The following is a 25,080-nucleotide window of genomic DNA, read 5'->3' on the forward strand; positions in this document are numbered from 1 at the left end:
CACTACACACTTGTGGTTTTTCTGATGAGGAAGGAAATGTGAAAGTTGTAGAATCAAAGGTGAATCAAAACGCCTCAAGAATTATAGCTTACTGTTCATGCCCTCGTTCAGAAATAAAGTATCAGAGTATTTCAGACTGTTAAAATGTCCAATACTGCTAACCAAGTATCAGCGTCAACCTCAGATCAGGCAACATTGACACTTGGGAGCCTTCGACACAGAATGGCTAAAGGAACTAATAAATACAGATATGAAGGCACGATCAGCGAGAAAAACCCAGAAACCACATGAAACCGTGACAACGAAGTATCCCTCATAGACGAGTGCTTTGGTTACATCAGGTATTCTGAAGGGTGGTTATTCCTTTCTCAAGGTAGAGCAGTAGTGGGTGGCAGGGCCTTGAGGGAACTCTCGCTTGCTCCTACGCAGGAGAAAAAGGTCACCTTGTCTCACCCTCGACCCCTCCGGCCTATTCGCCCGACCCACTGGAAACAGAGGTCGGCCCGGCCTCCACTCTCCCGCCGTAGAGAAGCTGCCCCGGCCTCGGCTGCATCCTTCTCCTCCTCCTCCCGCTCTATTTTGGGGCCCCATGATCTCATGCCCTCTGCAGACCACACTCTGCAATTCCAGTCTAGCCCGCGCCGCGAGGCCACGCAGGGCGATTCCTGCAAGTGTTCGGAAGGTGCCCGGGGCGCGGGGAGGGGAAGGCTTTGGGGGAAGTTAAAGACGCGCCCACGTAAAGGACCCAAAATAACCGACACGCAGAGTGCCCGAAATCAGACAGGAAGCCAAATAATCCGGGGCGTTGAGTTGCTTTCCCCTCACTTCGAGCGCTGGGCGGCGGGCGCGGAGCCAAGGGTCTGGCGGCGAGGGGCGGGCGCGGCGGCGGCCGGGGCGGGGCCGGCGCGGAGCCTATTAAAGGAGCGGCGGGGCGGCGGGGCCGGAGCGCCGGGGGCCACGATGGAGCGCGACTGCTGCGCGGGGGGCGGGAGCAGCGGCGGCGAGGGCGGCCGCGTTCCCCGGGAGGACCCGGCGGGGAACGGCCGCGACCCGAGCCGCGGTCGCGCCGCCGCGGGGCCCGGGGACGGGCCGGCCGCTGAGTCCTTGCTGGCACCCATGGACGTGGGGGAGGAGCCGCCGGAGAAGGCGGCGCGCGCCCGCACGGCCAAAGACCCCAACACCTATAAGGTGCTCTCGCTGGTAGGTCCGCGGCCGGGCCCCGCGCGGGAGGGCGGGGGGGGCGGCGAGGGCGGCGCCCGAGGGCTCCTGCGCTCCGCGCGCGGTCAGCACCGGGGGCCCGGAGAGAGGCAGCGTTGCTGCGGCTCCCCTTCGCCTGCACGCGCTCGCCTCTGGGCTCGCAGACGTGCTCCCCGCTCCGTTCCTGCTCATTACCGCGGGGGAGTAGTTCACGCTCACGTGTGCCACGGATGCTTCCAAGGCCCCGTTTAGGAAATCAAGCTGTTAAAATTGCGATCTTTAGAAATACCGCTTGTCCGCCAGCAGAGTACGAAGTTTTTAGAAGGGAAAAATGACCAGCCCGAAAGTTGTTGGTCTTAGGAAAGACCAACATTTTTTCCCCCTTTTAAACATTTTTTTTTGGGGGGGTTTACTCTGGGGGTAATATTGATGACTTTCTTTTCATTAACTGATTTCAGTCGAAAAGATTTAACAGAGTTCTTTAAGTTTGATCAGAAACTTTGGGAAATGCCTTTTCTTTTGGCTCTGCTCAGGAATTTCCTTGCAGCTGTTCAGAAATTCCATCAATATTCATGTTATGAAGATTCTTTGTCCACTTTTTTAACCGTAGGTTAAAAGATTTTTGTTGCTAACAAACGTAACCATTATTCCTCTATTTTGTTATGACAGTTGCAAGATCCATAGTTAATTTGATGAAATATGGGGGGGGAGTTTCATTCCTATGATAGAAAGTGTTGGGCTCAGAGTCAGAGCCTGGGTGCTTGGTTTAGTTAGTAATTGCTGAGGCCTTGTATAACTCTCCCAGACCTCAATTTCTTATTTGTTAAAATGAGGACATCACCTCCATTGCCCATTGCATAGAGTTATTATGAGGATCCAATGGGAACAATGTGTGTGGGGAAGTAAATTGAAAATTACAAGGAGACATAACTTTTGTTGCATTTATGGAAGTAACATCATTTACATTATGATCGAACAATGCTGTGTGGAGAGTATCTTTTCTGATATTTGAAACCTTTCATAAGCATTTCCATTTTCACTATATCTTCGGTATCTTGGAGATGTGACAATACTTCGAGGAACCAACATTCCTAGACTAAAGAGATGGTGTCATATGCTTAGTAATTAAAACTTAAGCCTAAGGTTCAAAGAATCACAAACCACATAATGTTTGTATCTCAACATATATTTTTGCATCAGGATGAGAACTTACTTTTGGTCTTTTGAGTCACCTTTTTTGTTTCTGTTAATGGGAGACCTTTGCTTTTATAACATGATCACATAAACTATTTAGTATCTGTATTTTCAGGTGTTTAGTACACTGCTAGGTATTGAATAATTGTACATTGAATCCGTGTGTAACTCTAATGTGAAGTAATTTCTAAATGCCTATAGCCTTGGGAGGTCGCTAAATTGCCAATTGCTATATTCAGTTTTTAAATCTTTACTCCTCATTTACTTAGAGATCCACAGTAGGTAACAGCAAGGGTCTACCTTTGAAACATGCGTTTCAGTCTTTGACACCTGCAATCAGCTGGTCAAACAGCATTCCATTGTGCTCTGATGATGTAACTCTGGGTATTGGACATGAAAGTGTCTTAGGTCTTCCTTTCACAAGTAGTACAATCATGAATATTTCTTATTCTATTAGGTGGGGTCTTTTGCTATAACACGAACCGGCAAAGAATTCTTATCTCATGTCTTTGATGAAATACTGTGGGACATGATACACCTAAACTCATTGCTATGTTTTTGAAATCTTAATTAGTAACTTAAGTGAATGTGAAACCTTTTACTCATTCTTCTTTTTCTTCCCTACTTCAATACCCTGCTTCCTCCTCCGCCCCCCAAATGATGCACTTCTAAAGGGAAGGGTCTCCAGAACGAATTTGACAATTGACATCAAAGAGTTCTGGGAGAGGTCTTCTAGAAAGGAGCTGCAATTATGGGATTCTTTTTTTCAAGTTAAACATCAACACACTTTTCATAAAGCTGAAGAAATGAATTGACTGATTGCATCTGGGGTTGGGAGTATTAGAGGCCAACCACTGATCTGGTCCTCAGCCACACAGGTTTTACCTAGCAGGAGAATTACAAGAGTTGCCTTCCAGAGAGATAATCAGTGGCAAGTGTTACATTTTTCTGAAGATACTTCAGATAAGCTTAAATGATGTGGTAATGTGAGAGTGGACGAAGAAGGGAAGATCCTGTCCTACCCTTGCTGCTCTTTAGTGTGGTGGTTGAGTCCAAGGAAAGAATTGCAGTCTCTGGTGGTTTTTGGCCCTGGGCCCTGGAAATGCTCATGCCCAGGCACTGAGCCAGACTGCAGAAAACGCAGAGGGCAAGTAGAAGTATTACTGTGTGTGTACTCCATAGATGTGTTAAATACTGGATGCCTTGCCTTAGTTTCGAATTAAATTTTGAACTGAAATTTTGACTTCCACTGAGGTTAGACTGAAGATTTATTTGAAATAATCTTTCTTATTCCCTGGTATCATTTTAAAGGGCAGAGAATTTTCAACCACAGTGCAGCACATGTTTCCATTGGCCAGTGAGTTCTAAAGCGTCATTTTGTGTTTGTGACCTGCTGTGGTGCTTATGAATACATATACCTGTGTACATTTAAAGGGCTTTATATGTGGGTGGTGCTGGTTAAAGACTACTTTCACCTGCAGTGAAAGAATTCTTTGTTAAGTGGCAGAGGTTGCTCTTATCTCTCAGAAGTTTGGGCATGAAAGTTACTAATTCGGTAAGTTTTTCTCCCCTTTTTACGACACATTGTCTTATATCCAAAATACGGTGTGGAGAACATTCAAGATAATTCTCTGCTCTTTTTTTTTTTTTTTTTTAAAGAATGTTATCTATCTGTCTATCTATTTAGAGAGCCTGAGCGGTGGGAGGGGCAGAGGGAGAGGGGCAGAGAGAATCTCAAGCAGACTCCCCACCGAGCACAGAGCCCGATATGGGGGCTCCATCTAGCAACTCTGAGATGAGGACCTGAGCCGAAATCAAGAGTCAGATGCTTAAGGGACAGCCACTAGGTGCCCCTAATTCTCTGCTGACACTCAGTGTCGGCTTTTGGTTGAATGAATGAATGCGCTGCATTTTTACTCAGACCATGGTGACACTGTGCCTTGGAAAAGGGCAAGATGGGAAGACTGACTACACGACCACAGACCCATATGAGCAGTTGAAAGTCAGGAGTCTAAATGTAGATGCGCTGATGGAGACAGTGCTTGGGTAGAGGTCAGGTGTAAGATCAAAACTGGGAGATCGTTTCATTAGGGCCTCGGGAGACGGAAGAGGCCGTGAGGGAGCTGTACACAGAAGGTCCCAGCCCAGGTCAGAGGGCCGTAGGACAGGCCACCAAGGCCCTCGTGATCGCATGGATTCAGATGCCGGATCTAACACCCGCCATCCTCTCAGGTACCAACGACCCAAGTGTGGCCGTTGGCTGCGCACAGGTTAGGTCGTCCCGCAGGTGCCAACGCGAGTCTGCCTCCCTTTGTATCGAGGCCTCTTCGGTGTTGGTGACTTTGCTCTCATACCCCACATTCAGTCTTCGTGGCTTTTGCAGGGTCCTGTTTTCTTCAGCATTGCTTCCAGTTACTTCCTCTCTGCTTTGAGTCCCATTCTGGTCTCCCTCTCACCATTGATACCTCAGCAGTTCCTGCTCCCTGGATACACAGCCATCCTTTCAGCATTTTCTTTATTCCCTCGCCTTCCGCTTGTTCAGTTCACTCTGAACCTGCCTCCATTATTCCTCACTGTGAAGAGAATCCCTGATGGCCGTGTTGAGAGGCCTTATGCGTTCTGTAATAAAGCACTGAGGACCATTGATCCGTTTGGATAGTTGCAGAAATTTTTATCTATCGCATTCTCATCTTCCTCCAGCTTACTTTTTTTCGGATACCAACAGTGAAGGTAAACGAAAATAATTTTATATTCAGAATGAGTTTGATAATCTCATTGCAAAATAGCCCTGTGACTTCTAACTACTAGCAAATGTGTTTCATCTGTATTATGGGCATTTTGGACAAGTTAAAGAACTTAATTGTGATTCATAATTTTTTTTTTTTTGGTAGAAGGAGAGGCATTTCATATTTCAAATGATTTACGAACATAAAAGCTTTTGGAATACAACCTGTAGTTAGAGATCTGCCTTTGGTTAAAATAAACATGCCTTTATCAACTAGGAAATATCTCCAAATAACAGAAGGCAAACAAGAAACCTTTTAGCAAATGAGTTGAAGGCAGAACATAGATTACTCTTTTAAGCCTGAGTCCTATGTAGCAAGAATTGATTTTCAGAAAGCTGACTCAAATAAAAGCCCTTTGGCATCAAATACAATCTAAGTTACGTATTTACCACGGAAATAAAGTATAATAATATATTTAAAAGGGCTTTTCAAAAGAGTGACCAGAATGTTCAGCTACATATTAACTAGAAAACGCTATTTCCTGAGTATTTTAGTTATTCGAGGTTTATTATATGAATTAACACCTATAATAATCTTTATTTTATCCTCCTTCATTTTTAGTTTTTCTTAAGATTATTTATTTTAGGTGGGGGGAGAATCTCAAGCAGATTCCCCACTGAGCAGGGAGCCTGACACAGGGCTTGATCTCTGGACCCTGAGATCATGACCTGAGCTGAAACCAAGAGTCGGATGCGTAACTGACAGAGCCACCTAGGTGTCCCTCACTTTTAGTTTTTATTTTTTAAAATTTTTATTATTTTATTTTATTTTCTTTTTTTAGAGAGAGAGAGAAAGGGAGGGGCAGAGGGAGAGGGAGGGAGAGAATCTCAAGCAGACTCCACACTCAGCGTGGAGCCCAACATGGGGCTGATCTCACAACCCTGAGATCGTGACCTGAGCCGAAATCAAGGGTGGGGCACTTAACTCTCTGAAACACCCAGGCGCCCCTACTTATAGTTTTTAGAATAAGGTTTGGTAGAAATGTAGGTGATAAAAGTTTAGATGATGATTATTATTCACAAAGCACTTTGCAGTTTTAGAAAGCATTTTTCCATATATTCTTGATCGATCCTCAACATGTCAGCAACCCTGGAACAGGAAAGTAGTATGGTGACAGTCAGTCCTAGTTTACAGATTAGGAAGCAGGCTCACAGGGGTGCAATCAGGTTTCTCAAACTGCAGCGTGCTTAGGAAAACAGCCGGAAACTCTTAAGGACAACAGATTGCTGGGCTCCCTTCCCAGAGGCTGTGGTGTAGAAGGCTTGAAATTGTTATGGGCTAAATGTTTGTGTCCTTCCCAAATTCACACGGTGAAGTCGTAACTCTCCAATGAGATGATACTTGGGACGGGGGCCTATGGGAGGTGATTAGACGGCAATGAGGTCAGGAGGGTGGGGCTGTCATGATGGGATTAGTAGCCTTACAGGAAAGGGAAGGAGAGGAGGTGGAGCGGTCTCTTTCCCTCCCCTCTGCCCCTCTCCACCACACCTGAGAAAAGGTCCTGTGAAGACATCTTGAAAGACAGAAGCCAGGAAGAAGAGTCTTCACCTTTGACTTGCCAGCTTTTAGGACTGTGAGAATTTCTGTGGTTTAAGCCACTAAAGTCTGTGACATTTTGTCATAGCGTTTGAGCAGACTAAGATAGGAATGGACCCAAAGAATCTGCATAATATATTAAGTACCTCAAGGTATTCAGGTGTAAGTGGTTCATTTACTCTGCTTCTAGAAACAGTGGGTTAAATTTACAGGTGAAATTTGGGAGTAGAAAACTTTGATAACCAAAAGACTTTTAACGACAGATTGGCATCCCATTCGTTTGCCTTTTTATCAGTGTGGTGTCAGTGATCACGTGTCCTCTGAGCTTCCAGTGTACGGATTTGGGGGGAAACGGTTTCCATTTGTGGATGGATCCTTTTCTCACCGTATCTTAGGATTTTACACAGATTTAGGTGGCAAACATTCTATCACAGGTGTGGTTTGAGGTCCTTCAAGAGCATGGTTTTCAGGACCTATTTCAGAGAAAGGAGCTTGTTCCTAAAGTTGATTTGTCTCCCTTGAAAAGCTTTGTGACGTTCGCAAGCATCTGGGACCTTTGGTCCGTCATGGAGAGAGAGACGTGGCAAGGAACTCAAGTAGTTTTTATGGAGCTGTTGTGCAGCGATATAAATATAATTGTCATTATGACATTTTTCCACATAGAGTCTCCTGTTGCTCCAGACCTTTATTTTGAATAAATATGTTATAATCAAAAGACAACACAGGTAGAACAAAGTTTCAAAAGCCAAACTGTTTCAGGCAGTAGCTTTCAAAGTGTGGTGTGTGGGTCCCTAGGGTGTCCCTAAGTTAAGGCTTTCCAGGGGACCATGGATTCCAAACGATTTTAACAACAATAGCATGATGTCATTTGCCCTCTTCACTGTGTTGACATTTACGCTGATGGTGTTAAAGCAATGGCAGGTGCGGCTGCTGTCGCCTTAGCAGGAATCCAGGCACTGGGTGGCCCCAGTTGGAGGAGTAGTCATGCTCTTGCGATTACACGAAAAAGAAGTCTGTTTCGCTTAAAAGAATGTACTAGATGAAGCAGTGAAAATGTCTTCGATGAGGCAGATTTTATTAAATCTCAACCCTAAGTGACCTGTCTCCTTAGTAGGTGTGAAATGGAAAGGACACATCCACACGTCTGCTGGATAATGAAGAACTGTGGTTTTCTGGAGGGAAGACGGATTGAGTTGTGAGCGGAACTAGCTGCTCCCCGCCCCCCCAACACCATTTTTATTTGAAAGAAAAACTGATACACTGTTATTCAGATGTTCATATCTGACACACATTTCTCAAAATGCATAATGTGAGCTTGTCACTTCGCAGAAAACCAATAAAGGTACCTGTTGCCTATGATAAAATCCAATCTTTCCAGCAAAAATCAGAATTTTGGAGAACCTTGTATCTGTATGATTGATAGCTTCCCAATTTTTAAAGACTTTCTGAAGAAGGACAGTTAAGCATCTGCCTTCGGCTCAGGTCATGGTCCTGGGGTCCAGTCCCGCATCAGGCTCCCTGCTCAGTGGAGAGCCTGCCTCTTCCTCTCCCTCTCCCTCTGCTGCTCCCCCTGCTTGTGCTCTCTCATTCTCTCCCTTGAATAAATAAAACCTTAAAAAAAAAAAAAGACTTCTGAAGAAATTGATGGAAATAGTAAGGAGTGGGGTTTTTTTCTGTAAGGTATAAGACGTTGTGTCAACATTTGGAAGAACTACATAACTCAGTAAACTAATATTTTCCAAGGGACCAGTGGAGGATTTACAAAACTATGAATGGGTGTAAGTTTCATTCAAAGTGCAAATAGACTAATGGGTTTTAATGTAACAGTATGAAAAATGTATTAAAATTGTCTCAAGGTTCATGTTGCATTTTGCCTTTAAGAAATTACCACTTGTAGAATTTTGATGTGGTTTTAAAGAATGTCCACAGTTGTCCGAAAAGGCTTCTTAGGGTTTTCTGTAAGACTATAAAGGAATTCTGAGCCCAAAGGTTTTAAGAATATTGGCTTTATGGGGCGCCTGGGTGGCACAGCGGTTAAGCATCTGCCTTCGGCTCAGGGTGTGATCCCGGCGTTATGGGATCGAGCCCCATATCAGGCTCTTCCGCTGTGAGCCTGCTTCTTCCTCTCCCACTCCCCCTGCTTGTGTTCCCTCTCTCGCCGGCTGTCTCTATCTCTGTCGAATAAATAATAAAATCTTTAAAAAAAAAAAAAAGAATATCGGCTTTAAGGAAAGGTGTACGTTCAATACTATTTTAAGAATTGAGGGGCTCTGGGGTGTTGCGGTAAGTTAAGCCCCTGCCTTTGGCTCAGGTCATGATTCCAGGGTCCTGGGATCGAGCCCCGCATCAGACTCCCTGCTCAGTGGGGAGTTTGCTTCTCCCTCTCCCTCTGCCTGCTGCTCCCCCTGCTTGTGCTCTTTCTGTCAAATAAATAAATAAAATCTTAAAAAAAAAAGAGAGATTTAGACATATGAAAAGAATCAGCTAGTTATGACTTACTGTATCTTTATATAAGGTCCTTGCTAGATTTCAAAATACTCCTACATCTGCTACCTCTTCTGGTCTAAACCACAGCTCTGCCATTATCTCCATGTTGGAGATGAAAAATCATGGCGCAGAGAAATTTGGGAGACTTTCTAAGAATTTCTAATAATTCTCTTAATTTTAGTCCTGTAGCTTATTGACAAATAGTTTTGAAGTCAGGCAGATTTGGGTTTAAATCCTGGAACTGTTATTAACTGTTTGAATGTAGGCAAGTAACTTAAGTTTCCGGACTGTCAGCTTCCACAACAATAAAATGGAGACGATCAAATCATACTGGCTGTTTTAAGGGGAATTAAATTAGACAGCATATACAAAGTGGCACACAAAATGTGCCCTCGTTTTTCTTTGGATTACTGGTAAGCTTCGGTGTGACTGAATTTCTTATTTTTCCTCACTCAGACGGCATTTACATCCTTGCTACCCAAAGTATAGTCCGCAGATTGGAATATCAGCGTCACCTCCTTGGCACTTGTACAAAATGCGGAATCTTGGGCCCCCCTCCAGACCTACCAAGCCAGAATCTGCATTTGTGCAGATCCCCCGGGATTTGTTCACACATTAAAGTTTGAGGAGCAGTGCTTTTAAGGATGATGAAGTGGTATGGAGGGCACACCAGCCCGAATTTCTCTAGCCGGGGGTGCTCTTTTACCTTCGTGCTCCCGCAGACTTCATACATGATGCTGTGCTTAAGAAAAAATTACTAAATGTTCTCTAATGACCTCAACTGTGTTGGCTTTGGGTTGAAATGGTACAACTGCTGGGTTGCCTTTGGCCCCTTCTTTCCTTGGACCTCAGGGTGCCTTGATTAAAGTAGCCATTGCCTTCGCTGTGCATAGAGGACATAACATACACCGTCTCTCACCCCCCCTTCACGTGTACAGTTTCCGTGTCCCAGGAGCCGACCTGTGCTCTCATTTCCTCCTTGCACTTTAACTGCCTCTTCCTTACTCTGCCCTGGCTTGTCCTCTAATTGCCCTTGATTGCTCTCAGCAGTGCCTATCTTCTGCCTTTGCTGATCTGATAACGCTCAGATGTTCCTTCCAATTCAGGCATCCATCTATCAAAGTATCAAGCAGATTTCACTTTTACATTTCACCATCAAATACAGCTCTTCAAGTCTTCTTTCCACGGCCCATACCTTCTCAACAATCAACAGTACACTTGACACAAAACCAAAACAAAGAAATCTTGGCCCAGGGCTTTGACAGGTGGCGTTGAATCACTTTCAATGTCCTTGGCACAGAGTTTATTCCATAATACTTCATCATCCAAACACATTGGTTGCCTACAGAGTGCCACCCAGCATTACCGAGATTAGAATCTTCTGGAGACGAGGAAACAGGTGAATGAAGTATATTCAGGTGGGAAGGGTGTGGTTAGCATTATGAATACTATGTGGATCCTGTCTCTTTTAATTAAGAGAACTACAGAACAGCTCTACTTGTACGCTAAAATGCCTTACCGATCAGCTCCAAAGAAGTAAATATGAGGAATGTTGATATATATATAAAAGCATTTATACATTTGTCACCTCCTGGAAACTTTTAAAGGAAAAGAGAACGTTGATTTTTCCAGGATGATTCAAGCACGTCTTAAGAGACGGGCACGGAAAGAGTGAAACTTGGAGTCACAAGAACTAGTTGCTGTGTGACCTTTGGACATTTGCTTTCCTTCTCTGACTTTCACTTTCTTTAACCACAATACAAGGGTTTTGGATTAGGTGGCGAGAGCTTAGAGTATTTCCGCCTTGTTATAAAAGTACTACATAGTACAGAAGGTTCCGAAAATGTGGGAAAGTATAAGGAAGAAAATAAAGGTTGCGTTCTTCTTATCTGCTCTTAATAGTTGTTTGTTTGTTTGTTTTTGTTTTCTACCTCAGGACCTCTCCGTGTGTGTATCACTTTTTTAACAAAAATGGGATCATACTACAGATACTGCTCCATTTCCTTTTTTTAAATTTATATTCCATTATTAGGTTTTGTTATTGCTAGACAGCTTTTGAACCTTTCAGCAATAGGGTTTCGAGACTTTTATTTTACTAGTTCACCCGGTAATCTTTGAAAGCATCCTGCTCATACCTCAGACTTAGTCCCTAAGAATTAAAAAAAAATGTTTAGAACACTTTTTTGTTTTTGTTTGTTTTATTCACTCCTCAGCTCCACCTCCACGGCTCAGGTCTCTTTCTTATGGTGGAATGATTAGTTTTCCTAAACATAACGCACAAGGGGAAATGCGTACCCCTAATCCCAATCTTTCTGCGCATTTCTCATTACTTCAGTAACAGTGTTACCAGGTGGGGGCTGGGCGTGAAGAGCTGCATCCATTCATAGCAGTCCTGGAGGTCTGGACAAGTATGTGTGGCCACTGATCGATTTGTCAGGCGCTTGGACTAGACTCTTGTGCGTGGTAAGAGCTGTGGAAGTATTTGGTGATTTTATACGTGCCTTTATGGAAGTGCCTGTCAGACTTGATGTGAAGCACTCTTCCTCCTTGGATTGGCACAATTGTGTGATAGAAGAGGGAGTGCACTGCTGGCTGGTAAATCCGGTCTGGAAGGCACAGGGGAGCGGGACTCTGTGTCCCTTCTGTAGTATATGGGTCATGCGTATGTTGTATGCCTAACTTGGACTTAGATCTTTGAAGGACTTACATAATTTTCACCTTCAGCTCTTATGGGACTGTGCCAATGGAGAGTCCCCCAAGATCTCAAGATGCCTGTTTGACAGGGTCCCAGCTCTTCCGAAACATACCTTCCATTTTAGTCAGCTCAGACTTGTACTGTTTTCCAGATACACTTTGTATTGATTATTTCTGTTTTCTACCCCAAGAGTGATTTTTTTTTTTTTTTAAACCTCCCTTTTTCTTACCTGACTCCAGGCACTCCCTGGGATCCAACTCCGTTTCTCCTTTCACAGGGAAACATTCCTTAGCTGCCCTTTGGCTCCATCTCCCCTGTCCCTGAAGTGCTCCGTTGCTACTTAATCATATAAGAGGCCATAGAATTTAGCGGTTAAGGGCCAGATTGCTGGAGTTGAAACTCACCATTGTCAGTAACTGCTGTGTGCCCTTAGGCAAGTCCCTTAGCTTCTCTGTGCCTTAGTCTCCTCACCGGTAAAATAGGGATAAAAACAGTAGCTAGCTACCTCATAGGTTTAAGAATTAAATGAATTAATATACATAAACTAATGAGACAAATGCCCTAGAGAGTATAGATGTTAGATTAGGATTGATTGTGATTGTTAGGGTGGGTAATTTATTTAATCTAGTATTTTGGGTTCCTACTGTGTGAGCAGTCTCCTGCAGGAAGCTGGGGTTAGTTATCAAGGAATCTGTAAGATTGTTTCAGGTTGCAGCAGTGATAAGAGCTGCCTCAAAGCCTTTCCCAGGGCCAGGAGGGAGAGCCCTGAGGGGGAGGTGGCTTAGTTATAGAGGTTGAAGGTGTCCTGGGGGAATGACTGGTGAGCAGAAGAGGCTTCTGAAGGGGGGTGGCTCCAAGTACAAGGCCCTAGGATAGCCGGGGGTGTGGTCCATCCCTGAAGTGGGAGGAGACCAGGGCGGCTGATAAGCAGAGCTGTGTGAGGGGGACGAGGCTGGAAAGGGGGTCTGGGGCCAGGTCCAGGCAGGGCCTTGCAGACTGCCAGGTGCATTTTGCTTTTTGTCTTAAGAGCAATTGGAAATCAGTGAAGTAATTTTCTGTTTGTTTTTATTTCTATTTTCATCCTTAGTGACAAAATCTGATTTGCATTTTGGGAAGATCATTTTAGCTTTATTGGTAGTGATGAGGGAGCAGAAGGCCCGCTGAGGGCAACGCACAAGCTGACACCCCACAGCCCCTGTCCCCTAACGTGGGATCTGTGTGACATTCCTCAGACACTCCTGGCTGCCCTAAGACGAAGGGGAAGGAAAAAAAAAAACAAACAAAAAACCAGTGGTTAACTAATAGAGATCACAGTTCTGCAAGAACTGAGCCTCTGTCAGTTTAAAAAATGTCAGTGATTTATAAGAAAAAATCCATTCTTATCAATAACCTGACTTCCAGAAGGAAACTCCCAACTATCTTCACGTCAGTGCTTTACTAGAGGGAAAAACAACCTTAACTTGACAATGGCAAGGCCTCCAATATCTTGTAGGTTCCCTTCAGCATACAAAAGTTCTTCTGAAAACCTTCCTTTTCCTTCCTTCTCCTAGCTCCCAAGTTTATAACAGGTCACCCCTCACAACCCCGGTGCGGCAGCTCTTTATCCCACGGGCCCTGCCCCCGTGCTTGAATAAAACCACCATGTTCCACCAAAGATGTCTCAAGAATTCAGTGATCGGCTGCAGACCTCAGCCCCTAACTCCAGCTCACCTACATTCCAAACCTACATCAGTAGGAAGACATTAAAGAACATGGCGGCCAAAGAAAGAATGTGCTTTTCCTTTTTCACTTGGCTGTTTCATAACTACTTTCTCTTTTCTATAAGATTGTAAGCTCCACAAGTAGCTATTTAAATTAAAATTTACATTAATTAAGGTTAAATAAAAAAGAATTCAGTTCCGCAGTCACACCAGCCACTTTTCAAGTGTTCCACAGCTAAGAACTAGTCCCTACCAGACTGGGCAATGGAGGCAGATAGAAAATTAGCATCTTACAAACTTCTGCTGCTAGAAGGTTGTGATATCATAGGGTTTTTTTTACTTTTATAGTTCTTCCAGCAAGTACTAATGAACATGTACATAGAACAGATGTTCTTTGTTCAAGAAACGTTTGTTGGAACAAAAGACATTACTCAAACGGTTTACTTTGTGAACGTTATTACAAATGTAATTTTAGGATTTTTTTTTTATCCAAATGATTGAGTGTAATTAAGTTGACTTAAGCCTAAATATACACATTAAAGGGTGACACATTTCTAAAATTATGCTCCCTCCTAAGTTATAAACCCATGTATCCCTTACCAGTTTTTAAGTTGCGTCTTTAAGTTTCCACTGTAATTGTGACGGAGTAACCGAGGTGTTATCTCCTTGTTTTTCCCATTTCCCGTCCTTGGGAAGAATTGCCAGGAATCCTCTGTATAGTTTTCTTTTTTTTTGTTGTCTATTACCCCTCCCCCGCCCCACCCATCTTTCAAGAATAAATGCAAGTTGCTCTGGTTATTATGGTGCAGAAATCATTTGGGGTGGTAGGGTAGACAGAACCAAATCACATGAACTTAACTGAGCACAATGTCCTTTCTCTACCTTTTGTGTTTTATCTCTGACCTACCGGCTGCGAAGGCAAGATACCTTCCTAGGCAAGAAGAACTGTCTTTTGGATAAAATGCGTAGTTCCTTACCTTTTAGCCCATCTGTTTTGTCCTTAGCCTGAGGGTAGAAAGGGCTGTCCTGTCCCATAAATGAACTACTTTTCTTCTCTTTTCTATCTCTTGAGCTTCACTTAAAACATTTTTTTTCTAAAATCATTTAATAGTACTTTTAATTTAATGACTCATCTTTCTTGATTGTCGCTTCAAAAGAAACAAGCCATTTTCAGGATTATTTTGGCAGTGATTTTTTTTTTCCCTTGAAATCCAGCCGAAGCAAGGTTTAATTAAAATATGTATTTTTTTTTTTTTTTTGTATCTGGGAGATAGAGAATTAAAAACAAATGAATCCTCAAAATGGAAATTTCTTTGCCTATATTCAGTTTAGTTTAGATTATGGCTTTAGATTATGCCTTGGGGGTGTGTGTGTGTGAGAGAGAGAGAGAGAGAGAGAGAGATCCCTTGCTGTATGGGCCAGCGTCCAATCAGAAAAAGAAAGGCTATACTTGGTATTTTCATCAAGAGCATTTAATACAAGAAACAAGTTGCACAGCTGTTGGAAGGACTGAGAGCCAAACGGGCTGGTGTGGCAATGAGGCAGCCCACGAAGGGTAACAAAGAACCTGCTCCCACCTTGAGGGCAGGAGGGGCCAAGGGAAAGGTTGGTGAAAACAGAGCTGAGATGATTAACAATTAACATTACTGTGATGCATCTGTCACAACCAATGAACCCATATTGATACCGCCTATTAACTCCTAGTTCCTTAGTTTTCCCCTGATGCCCTTTCTGTTTGTTGGTTGTTCCCATATCGCATCCAGGAATCCCACATTGGGTTCAGCTGTCCAATCTCTGTAAGTTCCTCTTGGCTGTGTTTCTCAGGCTTTTCTTGTTTTGGATGACCTTGACCATTTTGAGGAATACTGCTCATGTATTTTGTGGAATGTCCTGCAATTGGGATTTGTCTGACGTTTTTCTCACGATTAGAGTGGGAATGTTCCCTTTTGGGAGCCAGACCACTGAGGTAGTGTTTTTCCGTGTTCTTCACTAGGGATACTCTTTTTAGTACTTTTCCATCTTGTACTCTGGAATCCCAGCCAACACTTCTGTTAGAGTCGGGTATGTTCTACCTTGAGGATGGAGTATCTACATGAATTAGTTGGAATTCTTCTGTGTGGGAGATGCGTCCGTTCGGCCCCACTTCTTAGTTATTCAGTCATTTATTTATTTCCGTTTGTACTTACCGATACGTCTTTTATACTTTGGGCTATAATCCAAAAATATGGGTTTTTTTGTATTTTTGCTCAGATTGTTCTGGCTTTGGCCATTGGGAGTTGGCGCCTGTGTCCCTTTGACCTACCCTATCACTGTGTGTGTGTGTGTGTGTGCGCGCTTAACACTTTCTTTCTGGTACTACAAAATGTTTCAGACTTTCAGGCTCATCTTGTCCTATTTTTTTCCTCCTAAACGTTTACTAATATTGTTTTCTTTATAGATTAACGGGTTTTTAAAATTAAATTATAGTTGGCTTTTTTAAAAATTGAAGTATAGTTGGCAAAAAAAGTTGCTTTAATTTCAAAATATTGAGGTTACAATGTTGTGAAATGGAGATGTTCATACACTGGATAATTGGGTTGTAATTTTTTTATTTGAAGTATAATTGGCATATAACTTTATATTAGTTTCGGTTGTACAACGTAATGATTGAATATATGTGTGTATTGCAAAGTGATTACCACAGTAAGTCTAGTTAACATCCATCATCGCACATAGTTACAGATTTTTTTGTCTTGTGATGAGAACTTTTAAGATGTACTCTTAACAACTTTCAAATATGTAACAGTATTTGTAATTATAGTTACCATTCTGTATATTAATTACATCCCCAGGACTTATTTATTTTATAACTGAAAGTTTATACTTTTTGACATCCCTCCCGTCATTGTGTGTGTGTGTGTGTGTGTGTGTGTGTGTGTGTGTTTAGCACTTCATTTACTTTCTGGTACTGCAAGATGTTTTCAGCCTCATCTTGTTCTCTTTTTTCCCCCTAAGTGTTTACTAATTTTCTTGATACTCATAACCAAAAGTCTGCTTTCCACTTGAAAATTAGGAGTGGACTTACAGAAATGTTTGTGTCTAAATTCTCTTTGTCTATAACAAAGGAAGCAAGGCATACAACACATCACTCACATCCCCGTGTCGCTATGTGGAGTATTTTCCAGGCATTTCCCTTCAGTGAAGGGATGAAGAACCAGACCATTCCCTCTGAATGAAGCTGAATCAGTTAAGCAGAATTAATTCTTACATTCCTCCATTCATCATTTTACCTTGGGAATGACGTAGGCACTAAATCTTGGGAGAAAGAAAAGTAAGCATGTTCTCTCCTGTGCCCAGAGAGCCATACCAGTTGGTCCTGCCAGCTTGATAAATTCCTCTCTGCTCAGTATTTGGTCATCAGTTTTATAGATTCAAAACCCTCTCGTGGTATTTGATGGGTCAGGAATGTGGGGGAAGCTTGGCAGGACAGACGTGGCTCAGGGTCTGTCATGTGATTGTAGTCAGGTAGTAGCTGGAGTTGCATCTCGCTCCCGCCTCATGTAGTTCCAGAACCTTCCCATGTGATCTAGATCTATGCATTGGATAATTTGGACTTACAGCATGATAGCTTCAGAGTAGACAGCTTACATGGGGGCTGAAGGCTTTAAGAGTAAGCATTTCTTTTTTTTTTTTTTTTAAGATTTTATTTATTTATTTGACAGAGACAGATAGCCAGCGAGAGAGGGAACACAAGCAGGGGGAGTGGGAGAGGAAGAAGCAGGCTCACAGTGGAGGAGCCTGATGTGGGGCTCCATCCCATAACGCCGGGATCACGCCCTGAGCCGAAGGCAGATGCTTAACTGCTGTGCCACCCAGGTGCCCCTAAGAGTAAGCATTTCAGTGATAGGTTTACATAATTTCAAAAGAATTGATCGGTATTTTATATTGTTTGGGTTTTCCATAATGCATTATGTTTATTCAGTTGTTTATTATCAGGAATTTAGGTTCTTTGCACATTTTTGCTACTAGAAATAATGCTATAATAAATAAATATCTCTATGCATAGCCTTATGCACTTCTGTGAAAATTTCTATCAGATAAATTATTAAATTTGGAATTGCAGGAGTGGAGATTATGCACATATTGATTTTAGGTAGATTAAATGACCTTTTAGAAAGTATGTATTTCTTTTTTTTTTTTTTTTTAAAGATTTTTATTTATTTGACAGAGAGACAGCCAGCGAGAGAGGGAACACAAGCAGGGGGAGTGGGAGAGGGAAAAGCAGGCTCATAGAGGAGGAGCCTGATGTGGGGCTCGATCCCATAACGCCGGGATCACGCCCTGAGCCGAAGGCAGATGCTTAACGACTGCGCTACCCAGGCGCCCCGGGAGTATGTATTTCTATGAAGGCAGTGCAAGTGCATGTATCTCCTTACATCCTTGCCAGCACTTGTAATTATTAATCTTTTTAATAATTGTTCATTTCATTGGCTAAAAAAGGACTCTGATTTATAGTTCTTTGATTTATAATGAAGGTGAATGCCATATTTTTATTAGCCATTTTACTTTGCATAGACTAGTTTGTTACTTTTGGTATTTTATACCAAATATCTTATTTTAATGCCAAATATCTACAAATCTTACTGCAGATTATCTTTTTCTACTTGGTTATGTCTCATTATCTATCATGGATGTTAACCTTGTCATATGTTGAAAATACCTGGTTTTTTAAAATGATTTTATTTATTTATTTGAGGGGGCAGGGGCGGGACAGAGGGAGAGGGAGAGAATCTTCAGCGGACTCCACGCTGAGTATAGAGCCCGACATGGGGCTCAATCCCACAACCCTGAGGTCATGACCTGAGCTGAAACCAAGAGTCAGACACTTAACTGCCTGAGCCACCTAGGCACCCCTGTTGAAAATGTTTTATCCTAGTTTCCCCCCCACCCGATTTTTCTTATGGCTGATGTTCTTTTTCTTTGACGTTACAGACATTCCTTATTTTTATGGATCAAATATATTAACTTCTCCATTCTAATTTCTGGATTTTGCACCATCCTTATAATGGTGTTCACCACCCTGAAATTATAAAAAAAAATTATAAAAAAAAAAAAAAAAAAAATCATATTTTTCTTCTAGTGATTTCATGTTAAATCTTTAAATATTTACTGCATTTGTCATTTTATTTTGAAACTATTTTTATTTATTTTTTAGAGAGAGAGAGAGAGAGAGCACTTGAGTAGGGTTGGGGAGGAACAGAAGGAGAGAGAGAATCTTAAGCAGGCTCCACGCCCAGCGCGGAGTTGACCTCACGGCCCTGAGATCATGACCTGAGCCGAAATCAAGAGTTTGAGAACGCTTAACCAACTGAGCCACCTAGGCACCCCATTATTTTCTTTTGTTATAAGTCAAGAGATAGAAATCCAGTTTGCTAAACACTTTCCTCAAGATCTTATCTCAATAGACTGCATTTCTTAAGAGAGGAAAGTGAGAAGATTACATAAAGAGAAGCCACAAAAATGTATTTTGCTAACTGAAAACAAACGATGGTTAAATAAACCATCAAACCAAGAACAAAGTATTGCTATTTAATAATTCTGTGATCCCATGTGGGCATTTTCCATTTGTGGATATAAATGGAAGCTTAGTGGCAGGAGGCTGTATGCGAGGAGTTACCCTCCAGACTTTTTAGAGAGATCCTGCTTTGTGTTGAGGTATTTTCTGTTACCCGTCTTGTCGATTACGTGCTTTCATCTCAAAATGCAGGGAGGGTATACAGGTCATGGTGTGAAGTTGCCACCAAAGCTTAATCTCTTTACTGGAACCATTACTTTATACCACCAAGTGGCTGCTGCTTTACCCTTCAACCTTTAACTAAACTCAGAGAGAAATGGTCTGTGAAAGCAATTGGTGAGATGTAAGAGAAGTGATTTACGCACTCAGCCAGAAGTTACGAGTACTGGATATTCTTCTCTTTGAAGGGCTTGGTACTTTTTGAAACAAAAATAAATGAACAAGTGTTTCTTTTTATTATATCTATATGAGATGATGGATGCTAGCCGAACTTACTGTGGTAATCCTTTCACAATATATATCAATCAGACCATCACGTTATATGCCTTAAACTTACAGTGATGTATGTCAATTATTTCTCATTACAACTGGAAAGAAATTAAATGAACATAATAGGGAAAAGAGTTGCTGCCCTAGATAACTCAGTTCTCTGGGGGCTCTCCAGCATTCCAGGAAAAATTTTGACTATGAGGGATATGGCCCAAGTGAGTTCCTGACTCCCACTTCCGATTTGCCTGAGGAAGTAAGTTTCCAGGGCTATTTCCAGTTCTTTTCATGACAGACCTAATAGTTATTCCACTGGCCTGTGTTCAGCCAAGAATCTTTTTTTGGGGGGGGGGTTATTTAAGTTCCAGTTAGTTCACATACAATGTGTAGTATTAGTTTCAGGAGAATTTAATGGATTTATCACAGTGTCCAGTGTTCATCCCAAGTGCCCTCCTTCGTACCCATCACCCATTTAGCCCATCCTTTCCTCCCACCTCCCCTCCAACAACCCTTAGTTTGTTCTCTGTAGTTAAGAGTCTTTCTTGGTTTGCCTCTCTCTTTTTTCCCCCAGGTTCATCTATTTTGTTTCTTAAATTCCACATATGAGTGAAATTATATGGTATTTGTCTTTCACTGACTGACTTATATCACTTAGCATAATGCTCTGACTCCATCCACCTCATAGCAAATGGCAAGATTTCATTCTTTTTTATGGCTTAGTAATAGTCCAGTAGTGTGTGTGTGTGTGTGTGTGTGTGTGTGTGTACATGCACCACAACTTCTTATCCATTCATTAGTCGATGGACATGTGGGCTCATTCCATAATTTGACTACTATTGATAATGCTGCTGTAAACATCGGGGTGCATGTATCCCTTCAAATCAGTATTTTTGTATCCTTTGGGTAAACAGCTAGTAGTGCAGTTGCTGGATCTTAGGGTAGTTGTATTTTTAACTTTTTGAGGAACCTCCATACTGTTTTCCAGAGTCAGCCAAGAGTCTTAATACATACACATAGTTGGGGTAAAATTCCTTAAGAGAGGAGGTATAGAAGATGGAGTTGGGAGTGATCCAAATAAAGGTAGAATCAGTTGTCAGAAGTAGATCCATAGATGTTTTAGATTTATCAGGGACCATAGAGAATATTCAGTCCAGCCCACTCTGGGGACTATAGATGACGTGGCTTCCTCGGTATCACCAAGCTCCAAATGTGATACATACCGTTATTTGGATAAAGGCATGAGAGTTATTGGTCTTTTTGTGATTAGGGCCACAATTTTGCTATACTTATATTTTTAATTGAAAATGATTAGGATTTTAATAATTTCCTTGTGGTTTATGGTAAAGTAGTAACATTGTTTCTGTTTCTTAAGCCAGCCTTTTAATTTGATATTTTATTTTAACCTGTCCTAAAAAGATTATTTTTAAATTATCATTACCAGCCCCTATGGGCTATTGATGGGAGCTTTCTTTGATACTTTTCTTCTGATGTTTGCTTAACCAGAATAAGTCTTTGTGAAAATCAGGGAATTGATGAAATGACTATTTGCTTAAATATCAAAGGTGCCAAAAGAACCTCTTCTGGACTACTAATTCTAGTTTAGGGAAGAATCTCATATTTTTATCAGCCCAAGAGACTAGTTCAACCAAATATGAAATGTGTTTATTCAACATAATTGTTTTGAACTGCATGTTCTTTTATCAGCATCTCCTGATAGATTTCTGTGAGATTGGGGGCGTTGTCTTCTCTGTCTTTCACGTCCATAGTATCACACCTGAATGCTGCAAAATCTCTATTTGCTGTTTTCTTTCTTTCTCACTTAGGAAAGGGTTAAATGCCTGGAGCTCCAGAGTGACACAGGGTAGCATTTAAGAGAACCAGTATTTAAAATAATAATAATTTAAGGGTTTCTACTTTGTGTCTTACTAAACTGCTCTGTCTCCTCGGACTTTATTTCTCTTCTGTTTTGTGTGTGTGTTTGTTCTAAGGTTTGAAAAAAAGAACATAAATATTCCAAAGAAGAGTGTGTGGGTTCTCATTGTGGATAGAGTTCTCCTTACTCACAACTAGAATCTAGACTTAGAAAGTCTGTTAAACTAAGCCTGCTGCAGATTTATTTGCCATTAAAAAAAAAAATGCAACAGATTCATAGCACTATTTCTGGCAAATTAGAAGCAAGTACTCTTTGAAATGATGGCATTCGTTCAGCAGTTCTGTTAATTGGTATTGTAAAAGAAATGTGTTGATGGAGTTTTAGGAAGTCCAGAATTTCTGTGATATGTTTTGAAGCTTGTTTTTGTGGTCTCCTGTCTTAATATCGCTCATTTTAAAGCCAACATTTTCCTTTTTATGTTTGAGGAAAGTGCTGTACTAGTGTCTACGGAGTGGAGATTGGTTTTATCTGCAGTACTAGGACTCTCTCTGAGGGACAGTGGGATAGCTGGTGACGTTAGCTTGCTTGTAACAGAGAGGTCCTAGCAGCGGGGTTTGAGCAGGTAGTGACAAGTTGTGCCTCATATGCATGGATCTTTGCAGATCCGAAGGAGCCGCCATAGTGTTTCCCCTCTGTTATGTTGTCATTAGACTTCTGATTGGTCCTTCTAGTTGCTCTTGGAAGCAGTGATTTGGTAACAGATGGCCTTGTCCACCATGACCCTAGGTATTTGTGGGGTTTTGTTGTCATTGTGTGTGTGTGTGTGCACTTTAATAAGTTGCTAGTTATTGCTTAAAACTTCACGAAATGGCTGTTATGTTTCTCTTCTGTTTTAGCATCTGTTCCTCCTTCTGTCTACAAATTGTAGTCTTTAACCTATACTAGTCATAAGATGATAAATATCTCTATAATGACTTTTCTGTGATTCTTAATTGAGACCTATTAATGAGATAATAAAAAATATCACTATTTCCATAATTGCCAAAACTAACATAATTGTGAGGATAAAGGCCATTTCTTAAGACAGTTATCATACTGGATGTTCCCTGATACAGTACAGGCAGGCATTAATATTTCTTAAACTGAATTTAATGAGCTTGACCGTACGTAAGAGAGACAGAAATATAAAAGGTACATTACTGGAAGCTATCATAAATCACAAATAAAGCTTTGAAGTCATAATTTTATTCTATAAAGAAATTGTGCATGCTTATATATCTTACATGCTATGAATTGTTATAAACGTAATATATATGTATCATGTTGTATGAAGTTAGAACAGTCTGTGAAGGACCTAGCTGTTGTGTAATTTATGGTGTATGTCCCATAAATAAAGATACATGCAAGTTGATCTCACTTTATCTACCTTAAGTTATGAAGGTGGTCTTCTCTATCTAATGTTTTTGGCAGAAGCAAATATAAATCCTTTCTGGAAGAAAACACTTTCATCCCATGCCTCTAAAGAGTCCTGAAAATGTTTAACATCAGTAAACAGAACACAGTTAAAAACAACCTGGCACAGAGGAAAATGGCACCATGAGCAAAAACCAGCAGAAATATCACACTTCAGAAGCAGACAAGTAATGATTTCAGATGGTATTGTTATCAGACATAGATTATAAAACTCTTGACTGTTTTTGAAGAAAATGTAGAAGAAATAGTGCCTGGGTGACTCAGTCAGTTAAGCATCCCACTCTTGATTTCGGTTCAGGTCATGATCTCAGGGTCATGAGATTGAGCCCTGTGACAGGCTCCACGCTGGGTATGGAGCCTGCTTAAGATTCTCTTTCTCCATCTGCCCCTCCCCCCCAAAAAAAGAAATTTAAAAAATTAAGTAAAAAAATAAAAAGTTTTAGTAGTTGGGGAGGTTATGTGTTGTAATGAGCACTAGGTATTATATAAGATTGATAAATCACAGACCTGTACCCCTGAAACAAATAATGCATTATGTGTTAATTAATTGAATTTAAATTAAAAAAAATAAAAATTCACTTATTTAAAGGAAAAAGAAACTATAGAAGAAATAATAGTGAATTGGAAGAAGGGTAATTTCTTGTGATTTTCTTCTTGTGATACATGTTAGATGATGTTTTATGAACTATCTTCCAGCTTACTAATTCTGTTTTTTTACTGTGTCTCTTCTGATGTGAAGCCTTGTCACTGAATTTTGTTCATTTTTTATTCCTAGAAATTTTATTTGGTTTTTTAAAGACTTTCTAGGTCACTATTTGTAGTTTAATGTTTTCCTGTTAATATGTATTTTTTTTCTTTTATTTTGGATACTATCTGAAGAGATGACAATTTTCTAGAACTGATGAAAGATACCAGTCCTCAGATTTAAGTAGCTCATTGAGTCTTAAGCAGAATAAATAAAAGCAATATATATCAACAAATGACAGAATAACATTGCAGAATACAAAAGTAAAAATAAAACGATTTTAAAGGTATTAAAAAAAAGACATATTTCCTTCAAAAGTGCAACAGACAGCTGAATTCTCAGTAGCAATGATTAAAAGCTAAGATAGTATAATGATATCTTCACTGTGCTGAAAGTAGATAATTGCGAAACTGCGATAATGTACCCAGAAGAAATATCTTTCAAGAATGAGAACAAAATAAAGACAAGTATAAACTAACAAATACTGAGAGAATCTGCTATCAGGAAAATTCTAAAAGAAATACTTTAGGCAGAAGGAAATACATTCCAGATGATTCCAGATAAAAGGTGCAAAAGAAAATGTGTTAAAATGCATGAAGTCATAACTATTTGGGTAAATCTAAATGAACTTATAAAACAACAATGACTTGAGTTTAAAAATAAGAATAAAAGTAATATTAAGGGAGAAGAAAGTCTATAAAACTATAACCTAAGTAGCCAAATCAATAACTTGGAAAAAAAGCCAACACAAAATGGAAAATTAAACATAGGCTACTGAAGGAAAGAAAAAATAAAGATAAGACCACAAATCGGTAAAAGAAAAAATAAACATATAAAAGAGAAAACTGGCAGAGCAAAAAGTAGATTCCTTAAAGAGGAGTATTACTTCTGGTGAGCCTAATAATTAAGACAAAAAGGAAAGAAGGAATGAAAGCAGCACCACAAACACGGATCTGCAGACACTGAAGAATTAACAAAGGGCTATTATAAATCACTTTCTAGCAATATATGTGAAAATGTAGATGAAGCGAAAAAGTCCAAGAAGAAAAACACCTTATCAAAACTGACTCAAGAAAAATTAGAAAATGTAAATAATTCTATAACCCATGAAGAGATTGAACCAGAAATTAAAAAACTTACACAGATCTTTCTAGGCCCAGAGAGCTTCACCAGTGAGTTCTACTAAACCTCTAAGGAAAAACTAACTCTGATCTTATACATCTTTACTGCTCTTTTTAAATTTTATTTTTATAAACTTGGCATAGCTTAAGGAATTTTATAATGATGTGAATAAGTATGCGCCTTCTTTGATTTATTATTCTGGATACTTGATATTAGGACCTTCGACTTGAAG

The 25,080-nt window shown here is 40.9% G+C and overlaps 1 protein-coding gene across 1 annotated transcript in view; it reads left to right on the forward strand.

Annotated features, from left to right (window-relative positions):
* Nucleotides 1-960: 960 nt before the first annotated feature.
* ENPP1 (ectonucleotide pyrophosphatase/phosphodiesterase 1) overlaps nt 961-25,080 on the forward strand; it is a 70,504-nt gene continuing 46,384 nt past the window's right edge. The window contains exon 1 of the mRNA XM_040627802.1: nt 961-1,200. Within this exon, the coding sequence (XP_040483736.1) occupies nt 961-1,200 (240 nt within the window). The remainder of the gene's footprint in view (nt 1,201-25,080) is intronic.

This window comes from Ursus maritimus, unplaced genomic scaffold (assembly GCF_017311325.1).
Source record: "Ursus maritimus isolate PB19 unplaced genomic scaffold, ASM1731132v1 scaffold_13, whole genome shotgun sequence".
In the NCBI taxonomy this organism is placed as follows: Eukaryota; Metazoa; Chordata; class Mammalia; order Carnivora; family Ursidae; genus Ursus; species Ursus maritimus.